Source organism: Sceloporus occidentalis, unplaced genomic scaffold (assembly GCF_023333645.1).
Source record: "Sceloporus occidentalis isolate IW3139 unplaced genomic scaffold, rSceOcc1.0.p SCAF_4, whole genome shotgun sequence".
NCBI classification, from domain to species: Eukaryota; Metazoa; Chordata; class Lepidosauria; order Squamata; family Phrynosomatidae; genus Sceloporus; species Sceloporus occidentalis.
Window position 1 is genome coordinate 66670473 of NW_028316984.1, and position 12225 is coordinate 66682697.

At 38.8% G+C, this 12225-nt stretch overlaps 1 protein-coding gene across 3 annotated transcripts in view; it reads left to right on the forward strand.

Annotated features, from left to right (window-relative positions):
- Positions 1-12225, forward strand: part of LOC149313949 (solute carrier family 12 member 8-like) — a 101630-nt gene that overhangs the window by 20065 nt on the left and 69340 nt on the right. For all 3 annotated transcript variants that reach the window (XR_016280882.1, XM_089520217.1, XM_089520218.1), the window contains exon 5: positions 2729-2960. Coding sequence is in view for 2 of the 3 variants with exons in the window: in XM_089520217.1 (XP_089376343.1) it covers positions 2729-2960 (232 nt within the window). In the remaining variant the exon portion in view is untranslated. The remainder of the gene's footprint in view (positions 1-2728; positions 2961-12225) is intronic.

A 12225-nucleotide genomic window follows, 5' to 3' on the forward strand; every position in this document is an offset into this window, starting at 1 on the left:
ATTTTACATGTGCATATTGTTAATTTTGAATAAAAAGGTTGCTGAAACATGTTGAAATGCTCTTTTTTTTTGGTGGTGGTATAGGAACCTATGCCTGTTTCTTCATATTATTTCTGCCTCTTTTACCAAATGCTCTGTTTAAGAAGTAATGCCCATGAACACATCTGCTTTGTTAACAGAGGTTTACCTGTATTCAGAACCAGAAGTAGATTTCTGGTTTTTGAATTGTGTTTTCTCCCAGGATTTCTGGAGTGGGGTTCCAGTGGCAGAAAATCCCCCAGATTGGCTGATGTTGCCCATCCCTGCCATAGTCTATAAACAGGAGAAGACATCCAGGTGAAGAACTGGTGTTCCTTCACTTTTTCCTTTCTTTGCACATCCGCTCATTTTCCACATGAAACTATATTTTATGCAGTGTTGAACTCCCATGCTAGGTGAGATGGACGGTTTATATAAAATTAGAATGGGAACTATAATCTCTCATTAATCCTCAGAATTTTGGCAGTAAAAAGTATGCTGTCTTTGAACATAAAGAGTGTTTGTCGGTTTTTGATGTCAACACCTTTGGACACTTTGAAATGGGAGGCATAGATATAGTTCAGTAAATACACAAATATTTAGTAGGTGGTTGCATTTATATATTATCTTTCATTCTGTGGACTCAAAGGAGCACAAATAATGTTCCTGCTTCCTGACCTTTGCTCTATACAGATCGGCACTGTGCCGGCCTGTGGGTGGAGTCAGTGCTCAGTATCTGCACACTGGACACCCTGACTGCCCATAGGGCGTCATGATGGCATGTGCCATCATGACGCCCCTCCGGTGCTGCATTGAAGGGGCATCACAAAACCGTGCCCTCACAGCTATGGCACCCTTTAGAGGGCTCAAAAAGGAGCTGCTTTTTACACTCTCCAGAGGCTGGATCGGGACTGCGGAATGAGGTTGCTGCAGCCTTGATCCAGCCAGGAAGAGGATGGCTGCATGTCGTCCATCTGTACAGAACATTCATCTTCATAACCCTATGAGGCTGATCAGATTAAGAGAGAATGCACTGCTAAATTGAGTTCACCAAATGAATTCATTGGCTCAGTGGGGAGATGAGAACCTGGACCTGTCAAATCCTACTTGCATTTGATGCCCTTTACTGCAGTACTACTTCTCCACATATGGACCCAACATGTCCGTGTGCTATATACAATTAATGAGAAGGATCTGTATCTCTTATTGGCTGCAGCTCTGGCAGGTAAAGTGGTGAAAAACTGAATTATTTCTGCAGTGTGGATGCAGTAATTTCAGTTCTGCATAAACCCGGACCCAGTACAAGGTGTTGGTTATCACCTTTAAAGCCCTAAATGGCTTGGGTCCAAACTATCTTCGGGACTGCCTTCTCCCCTACAGTCTTCCCTGCGCACTCCGCTCCTCTGGGAGAGGCCTACTTCAGCTACAAAAATCTAGGCTTTCGACTTCCTCCCAGAGGGCATTTTCCATCATCGCCCCCAGACTGTGGAATGGCCTGCCGGATGAGATCCGTCTACTTACATCCTTAGACAGCTTTAAAAAGGCTGTTAAGACGGATCTCTTCCGGCAGGCCTTCCCAGAATAGAGAACCCGGCCTTAGAAGAATGTCTGGGAAAGATACTACTGCTCCCACTGATTGCGGGCGTGATGTTGCTGACTTTTTGGTCAGTTTTTTACTTGTATGTTTGTGTATTTTTGTTTTGTGCCTTTTTAAATACTGTAGTGGATTTAATACTTTTTTTAAGCAGGGGAGGGTATTAGGGATTTTACATGTTCTGTATTTTAACTTTGTTAGCCACCCCGATTGTTCTCAGAGGGGCGGGATACAAATAAATTTTATTATTATTATTATTATTAGTAGTAGTAGTGGTAATTTCAGTTCTGCATAAATCCTTTTGTCCTTGTATTTTGTACTTCATGGACAATCCAGTGCTTGCCCATCTGCAGAATCTTCTTTTTTTCCTATAGTAAAGAAATGCCTTGCACACATTAACAGTTGCTCATGCATAGATGGAGCATTCAGGTTGCTGCTCCCAGTAATATACTTGGGTTATAAAGGTTACAATTTCTGTTTCTTTATTTTTTTCTTATCTAGTTATTTTAAGAAATAACCTTGTTACTGATGAAAACCCATATTGCCAAGTGCACAAAAACCTATTTTCTACTTCACATTTATTTTCCTACTGCATGAAATATGTCCAGATGCACATTAGAATGATGCTTGAAAGGAACAAATCTATCATCATCATCATTATCATCACTGCAGCATGTTGCGAAACAGGCCTGCAACAGGCCTGAAATGGAGCCTGTACAGTATTTTCAAATAAGAGATTTTTGAAGATGATACATTTCTGTCCTCTCTTCCTAGAAATTAGTGAATCCATTTTTATTCCAAAAAAAGAAGAATGAGGCAGTTGGTTGTCTTAATTTGGCCAGGGCATGTTCTGTTTGCTATTCTATTGTTACACTATGCTACTGTTTTAAATAATTGTACATTGTACTTCAAATTGTTATTTACCCATAGAGTTTGATATATTTGCATTTTATGAAAATGTTATAATTTTTAAAGATGATTGTTTCATATGCCAGCCTCATGAATGGTTCTTTTACTGCACATGTAACAAAGTATAAATACAAAAATAAGCAAAATCTTCAGGCTACTTTGGAACATATCACTTAAGAGAGTTTCACAAACAAAACTACCCTTTAGTGTGTTGCAGGTGCTATGTACATTACTGGATTTGCTGAATCTATCTCTGATCTCCTGAGCTTCAGTAACATTTGGGCAATAAGAGGCATCTCATTTGCTGTCCTGCTGGGCTTGCTTGGGATTAACCTTGCCGGTGTGAAATGGATCATCCGTCTCCAGCTGCTGCTTCTCTTCCTACTGGCTGTTTCCACTCTGGATTTTGTCATTGGATCCTTTACACACCTAGATCCAGGTAAACATTTTCTCAATCAGTCTAGATCAGGAATGTCTGCCACCTGATAAAGGAACTCTAAATTAATGAATTCCAAGGATTTTAATGCATTAATCTGATGATTATATTTGCTTTTGGCTAAACAAGAAAATGACAGGATTTTTGAGGCAGAAATTTGATTTATTTTTCTTATTTTAGATCAGGGCTGGGAGACATGTAGTCCTCTAGATGTTGTTGGACTAAAGTTACCATCAGCCCTAGGCATTATAGGTGATGGTGAAGGATGATAGGAGTTGTGGCCCAACAGCATCTAGAAGCCTATGCTTTCCTCAGCTCTGTTATTTATTTATTGTTATCTATCAGTCATAGAAAAAGTATTACTTTCAAGTTATATGTGGTGTATATTATTGATAATATTGATTAATATGTGGTGTATATTATTGATAATATTGATTAATACTTATATTAACATTCATTTTTAAAACCTTAAAAAACAAATAGCAGCTTTTAAGTCAATTAAAAGTGGTTTGCAAATCTATATGTATCCTATGGGGAAATCTATGGGATTTTCTCCTAAATAAGTGTCCATTAGAATTGCAGCCTTGATTGGCTAATCTCCATAATCCATGAAGTACTGCAGATCTAGTAATTATTATTGAGCTATTTATAACTAAAATGTTTTGGTGGGTGTTTGAAGAATTTCAATATGAAGAAAAGGAACCACATTATATTGATTTATTTACACCCCACTTTCCCCCCAAAACTAGGACTTAATTAATATACCAACACAATATAAAAAGTGTACAATAGAATGCTTGAAAAGATTACTTAAAACTGTATAGATGCAAATGATATTAGACTTGATTAGATTAGATTTATACACGTGGGACTATAACAATTGAAATGTTTGAGCTGTGTACCACAGTTTGCAGCTCAGGTGTGCCATGGACCTCTTTGTAAACCTACATGGAGCTCAAGAGAGGCTGACTTTCTTAAACAGAAGCCTTAAAAACATGTCTATGTTTCTGCTCTTGAGCAGGGACTGAAAGTATTTAACAAAGCAACTGTTCAGATGAATTAATTAAAATTCTGGTTAAAGTTTAAAGAATTGACTTCATCAAGGCAACCGTTTCCTTGTAGAGCTTTTCACTATTTTAGGTGGTTTTAAGAGGAATGAAGTCCACTTTTTATTTGATTCCAAAATGCTGAGATAAATTTATATTCCCCTTTCTTGTCATTCAACTTGCACATGGCATAGAGTTAGTTTTGGTTTTAGGGAGATCTCACAAATATTTCTATTCATTGTTTCACAAGAGCTCCCAAATAATGTGAGAGAAGTGTCAAAGATGTTTTTAGGTTCATTTCTGAAAATGCCAATGTTAAAGAAAGAGATAAATGGATACCAAAAACTTTTCAAAAAAGAAGGTGAAGCTCAGACGTTCTGACCTATCAGAAATTAAAAAACAACCTAATAAATCCTGTCTTATATTGCATTAATGATGAGAATGGTGAATGTATTGATAAATTCTCTGGCTAAAGAAGAATCAATCACTGAGGTCCAAAACACACTTCATAAATAATCCAGTTTGAAACTGCTTTAACTGCCCTGGCTCAGTGCTAGGGAATCCTGGGAACTGTAGTTTATTGTGGCACCAGAGCTTTCGGACAAAAGGCTAAATGTCTCATAAAACTACTGTTCCCAGAATTCTCTAGCACTGAGCCAGGGCAGTTAAAGCAGTCTCGAACTGAATTATTTTTACAGTATGTTTTGGACTTGAATGAAATGTTGAATCAGCTGGAACATGTACATCTGTCTTTATAGAGACTTCTTTATAGAGACTTTACATGACCAATCTATACGTATTGACAGCTGATCCATATATTCTACTTCCTCTAAAGAGGGAATAGGGGATGCAGTTTAAAGTATCACTGTTCTTATCTCCCTAAAACACCCATATGTACCATCTGTTATCCAAGTTCCCTCCAGACAGGTATGTGTAGTCTTATATGTGTCTACTCAGGATTCTATCTCATTGATAAATATGCATGGCATTGCAACCTGGACGAGGTGTGTTACTTTGCCTTTAAAACCACACTTTCAGCACTAGTAAAACTGAAGCAGCTCAATGTGTTTATTATGGTATTCTGTTTGGGATGAATAGAAATCAGTTCCATTTGTACAATTGGTGTTCCTTTTAAAAAAAACAATCTTGAAACTGATTATGTTGAGCAAAATGTGATGGGAGTAATGCTTATCATCATCTAGGGCCTGTTACAGACTGCCAAAATAAAGCAGCTTCGGGTCTCTTTGGAGGTATGCTATTTAAATGATGCATGCATCCTAAGAATCCGGAAGCTGCACCAAAAGCTGCACTCCAGTGCTTAGGAATGGAGTGTGGCTTTGGCACGACCTCCGGACTCTTAGGACCCATGCATCATTTAAACAGCATACCTCCAAAGAGACCCAAAGCAGCTTTATTTTGGCAGTCTGTAATAGGCCTATGTAGGTGTTTGGTGATACTGTTAAATTTAAGTACATGTCAGTAAATGTAGTTACACAATTTAACAGAAGGTGTCACTTTATGTTCAGTTTTGTTATCCCACAATCCTTTTACTAGGAAAGATTCTTTCCTCCTCCCTTTTTTTTTTCACAGCCTTAATTTGTAAAGTTTTATGATGAATTAAAAACATAAGAGCCAAAACATGAAGATGGCTCACCTCTCAAACACTGCTGTTCAGTGGAGTGAATTTAGTAAAGGTGTCTACCACCTTGAATTGCACTGCGGGAGAAAGGCAGGATATAAATACTGGAAACAAACAAACAAATAAATAAATAAAGTGGTGTTAATGCTAATAGTACTTGAGACGGTATCATAGAGAAGAGCTTTGCAATTGCCTGATGGCATGTTCACAGTTAGTAAGACTATTGGTATTACCACTTATTTAGGCTGCCATCTGGAGCATGCTCACTAGAAATTAAATCCTACTGAGCAGAGTGGGAGATATTCCTGAAGAGGTAACCAATGTTTTGCAGCATGGGGAGGGATACTTTCATAGAAGGGACCACAAGGGCCAACTATCCCAACCCTTGCTGTTTAAATAGTCACTTAATCCTAATGCTAAAGGAACAGAACTCTAAGCATTCATATGTTTAGCTAATACTGACTCAATACCCATTAAGCTTATAAAATCTTGCAGTGTTTAATGTGAGCTAGGGACTCACACCGTCAGCTGTTTTAAGTGGCTCAGCACAGAACCTGTGAAGTGACAACAAACCTAAAATGGTCCCTGAATATTCCCACATCAACAGTTTATAAGCACAAGTAGGGTTCCTTTCAATGACTACTGATAAATTGCAATTACTGTAATTACTAATCAATTAGAGTGGTTCACAGGTTCTATAGTTTGAGCCCCAATAGCCTCTTCTTTATAAAATCAAATTCATGGCTTGAGCCCCAATATCTTTCTCCTGAAGAAGAGTGACATGAAAGAGATTGTTTTCCTACTTCTTAGGACTACCTTTAGAATGAGACCAGTCTAAGAGAACACCGTGTCTCTTCAAAAATAATGCTAAGTGTCCTCTAGCTAGAAAGAAAAGATACCAGGGCAATCTAATCCAGAGGTTAAAATGAGGAGGAAATATTTTTGAAAACACAAGGGAGAGGCACATAATAATTTCCTTTTTGTATTTTTAAAGGTGAGTATCTCAAAATCTTGAGCAATTTACAGTAGAACTGTGAGCTTGCAAAGAATAAAGAATTGTAACTCTTTGTAATGCTTAAGAGATATGAATATAAAAGAAATTGAATTAGCAATCAAGCACAATCTGAGATTATGCCTATATCTGGGCTCTAGTAAGCCTTTATTAGTGTATTAATGCATAAGGGCATATTAGAGTCAGCACAGCTCTTTCTACACTCTAGCATATTTTGTAGTATCCTGTAGAAGAACAAGCATGTTCAGTTTTCTGCTTCATCATTTCAACCAGGAAAGCAGCTGTTAACTAAGCCCTTTGTATATGAAAGAAATACATTTCTCAGTTAAGATATCAGGCTGTGTTTTGAAGGTGGACATTAAAATATTATATGCTGGCCAAGGAAATCATGTTTACGCATCACAATGAGCCATTTAAAAATTTTAGTTTTTGAAGCATTGGAACCCACCTGTGCTGACAAGCCATGGTTTACTAACCAGTCTTAAACCACAATATGAACTCATGTTTGTTTGGTGACTAGCAAACTCTAGCTTTTAAAACCATGTCTTGCTGTGACATCTGAATATGCAACCTTGGCTTGTCCCCAGCTGACTTCCTCAGTAGCTGTTCACCCAACAAAAAGGAGCTGACTAAGATATGAGAGAATAACAACAACAACAAAAATGGGCAAGACAAGTCACTTTTTGTTTGATCAATACCCATGCCAATCTAGGTTTAAGTAACAAACCAAAGTTAACACAAACCATGGTTTATTAGATCCATACAGTCATTTATTATGGGACATATGTCTACATTTTCAGAAATGTAGATTTCTCTGTAGTTTACTGTAACTTTTTCATGAGAGGTATTTTTTGTTGATTATATATAAAGTATGACTAAATACTGTATGGGCGCCACAACCCATCTGATCTTGGAAGCTAAGCTCTGGTTAGTATTTGGATAGCAGACTACCAGGGGTTGTAGGCTATATTTCAGAGGAAGGAACCAGCAAAACCACCTTTGAGTATCTCTTGCCTATGAAATTCATGGCGTCGCCATGAGTCAGTAGGCAACTTGAAGGCATACACATGCATAAACTGTTTAGTTGGGAAATCTTGCATTACCCCAAATGTCCTCTGAGGGGTATCTGAGCCTTGATTATTGGATATTCAAAAGAAGTGTTCCGCATGTGTGTGTTTGAAAAGGTGCAATACTTTTAAGCAACTGAATTTGTGTGCATATGGGGAAAGGTGGTATACCTTTTCCTCCTAGCCTCAAAGATGAGTGTACATGAATTTTATTTTTTTAAAAGAGAGTCAAACTTTTCTGAAAAGACAAGTTGTCAATGAATGCTAAAAATAGGAGAAGGCACTGCATCTGTGTAAAAGGGGATTTTTGTTTCTGGTTTCCAAATTAGAATGATTGCTATCTAGCTTCAGTGTCAGTTGTTTGTTGCCTTTCCCCCTTTAAGTATGCTTGGTTAGTTTGCTGCTGTCATTCTCCAAGCAAGTGTAACCTGTCATGGAAAGCTCCCAGGAGCTTTGAAATGATTGAGCATTCAGTCACAAAACTGGGAAATATTTTAAAGGAATAGAATTAGGAATGTTTTATAGAAATCTAATGGGAGGAACAATCAATAAAAACATACAAAATGATGAAATCAGATGCAGACACTTTTCAGATGACGAGTCTGGTCTAACTATGCAACCTCTAGTGACTTGGTAGAAAATAATTTCTCTTGATACAGCTCAATTTCTTAATACAGTACTTCTAACAGGAGCACAGAATGTCTCTCCATGGCAGTGCTGACACAAAAGTAATAACTGTACTCCTCTTTGGATATATAAAGCCATTTGTAAATATGTTACTGAGACACAAAACATTTTATTAAACTTTTTTGTGCTGGAGTGCTATTCATCCTGTAATAGCTCTCTCATACTACCAGATTTTTTTTATTTAATCATCAATTAATAGATACTCAAAAACACACACATGAAAAGTTGTGTACATCCTCCTTGTAGCTCTCAAATGAAATTTGCTACGTGAGTATGCTTGGGTGGAGTTTCCTTACTGTATCGCTCCCATTTCCCCAAACACACACACACCAATATTATCCCAGTGTTCAGTCACTTCCTTCCTCTTGTTGATTTTATTTTTAGAATTTTAAGGCAGACACACATTTTACGTTTTAAAAATTCCCCCACCCTTCAGATAGGTTTCCTATCTCCCTGTATGAGGTTATCTGTAAAATAATTATATGTGTATAATTCTATATTGTTGGGTCTGAAAGGGACTGCAGATTCTGTAGCCACAGCAAGCAAATTAGGATAGCTGCATATCTCCGCAGAATCTAAATTTCTGTTGTCTTGGGTTTTCCTACCCCATCCCCCAGGAACTGTAGCTGGGATGAGATCAGAAACGAGTCTCAAATTGATTAGTTTCCTGCTCCACTTTCCTGTACATAAGAAGAGAACAATCAGATCCAGAGATCTCCCAAACCCTGTCAAATTAAACTTTCTAGACAGTGGGCTTTGTCTGACAAGCTTTGAATATTCTGTAATAACTCTCAACTTACTTCTACTTGCCTTGGGGCTGGAATGGGGAAGGAATACAGGAGCTTGAGGTAGTTTTGAGGTTGCAATGTTGAATGGGATTTTTTTTTGGGGGGGGGGGGGGTCAGACCAGGGCAGCCAAACAGGTTTGGGGTAATAGTTCGAGGATAGTAATTAGCCAATTCAATTTAAATAAAATTATACACTCATCCCTCCATATTTGTGGCTTTGACTTTTGCAGATTTGATTATTTTGAGATTTGATTAATATGTTCTCTCCTTAGGAATTATTATTATTATTATTATTATTATTAACCTTTATTTATAAAGCGCTGTGAATTTACACAGCGCTGTACATACAATCTTTTTAATTGGATGGTTCCCTGCCCTCAGGCTTACAATCTAAAAAGACACGACACAAAAGGAGAAGGGAGTGGTGGTGGGGAAGAGGATGAGGGCCAGCAGTTCTTCTCTACCTCCGAGGCCTGGATCAGGGGAGATGGACTGGAGGGAGGGCTTGGCTTCTTAATGGATGGTTAATCTTCTTCCAGGGAGGCCTGTTGGAGCTAGCCTGCCTCTCTAGTAGGATAACACATATAAAATACATAGCAATACAGGAAATGATTCAATAAAACAGGCAACAAAGAACTTCAAATGGCAAGTGGCAATTATACAATGCCTGGGAACGCTTCTCTGAACAGGATGGTCTTCAACTCCATTTTGAAGCTGGTTAAAGAAGTGATGGCCCTTGCTCGTGGGGGAAGAAGGTTCCAGGAGTGAAGGGCAGCGAGTGAAAAGGGGTGAATCCGAGATGGGGCAGAGGAAATCCTGGGCTGGGACAGCAGACCTTGACTACCAGAACGGAGGGCCCTAGTGGGAAGGTGAGGAGAAATAAGGTCTGATAAGTAAGGAGGGGCCAGCCCATGGAGGGCTTTAAACATCGACAGCAGGAGCTTATACTGAATGCGGAAAGGGAGTGGGAGCCAGTGAAGGGATACCAGCAGGAGAGATGTGTTCAGAGCGGTGGGTGGATGTGATAATGCGTGCAGCTGAATGCTGGACAGAAATTAAAGGACGGAGGTGAGAAAGAGGAAGCCCAGCCAGGAGAACATTACAGTAATCAAGTCGTGAGACCACAAGGGCATGGACTAGGATCTTGGCAGAAGAGGCAAAGAGATAAGGTCGGATTTTGGCAATCTCTTGGTCCTCCAGAGAAATTCTGCTGGAAGTTGACCATAGAGTTGCACTGGAGGACCTAAAGATTCCTAGAGTAAACACTTCTCTCGGAATTTTGTAGGTACTGCAACATGATTCTGTGGTCAAATTCTGGCAGATGTTGACCACAGAATTTTGCTGGAGGACCTAGAAATTCCTAGAGAGGTGTTCTCTCAGGTTCAAAAAATACTGTTTATTTTTTTCCTCACTTTCACGGGGTTCTGTGCCCCTAACCCTAGTAAATTTGGAGGGAGAAGTGTACTTATTTCTTGTGATAAAGTGGATACAACTCCCTTTTTTTGTAGGATATTAAGTTTTATAGGAGGGGTTATCTTCTTGCCTTCCAAAAGCAGCATGGAAGGAAGGACCTCCTTTTGTTATTTGCTACTGTTAATATGGCTGGATATAGCTAAGGTCTAGACTGGGTTCTGATACCTAAATAAATAGCTGCCTCCTAAAAAGCTGTGTTGTTTTTTAATGGAAACTGGAGAACATCAATTAATATCTAGTACAAGGACAGGCAAAATCCCATGGGCTTCCTGCTCTACACGCCCCCCCTCCATTCCCTGTGGGCATTTTTGCTGCAGTTAGGGTTGGCAAGTGTCCTGTTTGAGACTTGGATAGCTTTTCCTTTTATATAGACTGAATGAGTCTGTGAGCCCCTTCATAAAGACAGAAATGGAAGCACCATGTAATTTATGAATGTGGACATTATGTTAACTTTACATAGAAATACATGGCTAAGCTAATCGAAATCAGTGTGTTCACTTGGTATTTAGGCAGAACACAAATCTGTTAATAGTTGCTTCCTGGCTGTGAATCCTGCATATCACGAACTTTGACTGGCCCTTGTTGCTATTTTGAAAACCTGGCAACATTAGTTGTGATTCTTCTGCCCTCCTATTCCTCCCTCCAAAGAAATAAATGAATACATTTCTAAAAATGTGCCCAAAAAGTAATAATTCTGCTCCTGGGAGCATCTAGCAACTGGCTTCTTGCCTTTAAACAGGTAACACTCCTCCCTCTCCAAAAACACATGAAAAACCCTGGAAGTGGGTTTCCAGTAGCTTTTAGGGTTTTGTCAAGGTCTTATTTTCAAGCTTGTTATGGCCCATAGAGGGCACAGGGGGCATAAGATTGGAATCCAGACTCTGGAGTTGACTGTGTTTACTATATATTCATAAACAACATATGGTCATGGTCAATTTACAGACTTTATGCCACAAGGTTTCGTGAACTTTTGTTTTCAAACACAAAGCTCTTGGTGGTTTTTCTGGCAGCACACAGTAACCCCACTTCTCTTCTGGAATGGTTTATGACATTACCTGTATTTATGTGGGGAGAGTGCTCAGGGCTCTGTCGTTCACTGTTGGACAGCTGCCTTGTACATATTTTAATATTTAAAAACAGTTTTGTTTTGTAGAACTGGTGGTATCTAGGAGTAGGACAAAGGATTAAATAAGAAGGCTCTATGTAACCATCCTGTGCATAAAGGTGAAGCAGGCAAAACCAATGTGGTGTCCCCTATAGCATTTTGTAGAGAGGCGGGATATAAATATTATTATTATTATTATTATTATTATTATTATTACTCAAAATGGTGATCTGTAGACTTATGGTGTGGTCCAGAAGTTATTGGCTGCCAGCCCAGGGTGACTTTCCAGAAAGGAAAGAAAAAGCTGTACTCATTGGGTACAAATATGATGACTATCCCTGATGCATTATTGGGGGAGGGGGGACTTCTGCTAGTTCTACACGTCTGATAGCTTAAGAAGCACAGATTTATAGAACATTTTATTTATGACAATAACCACCAGCATAAGTGA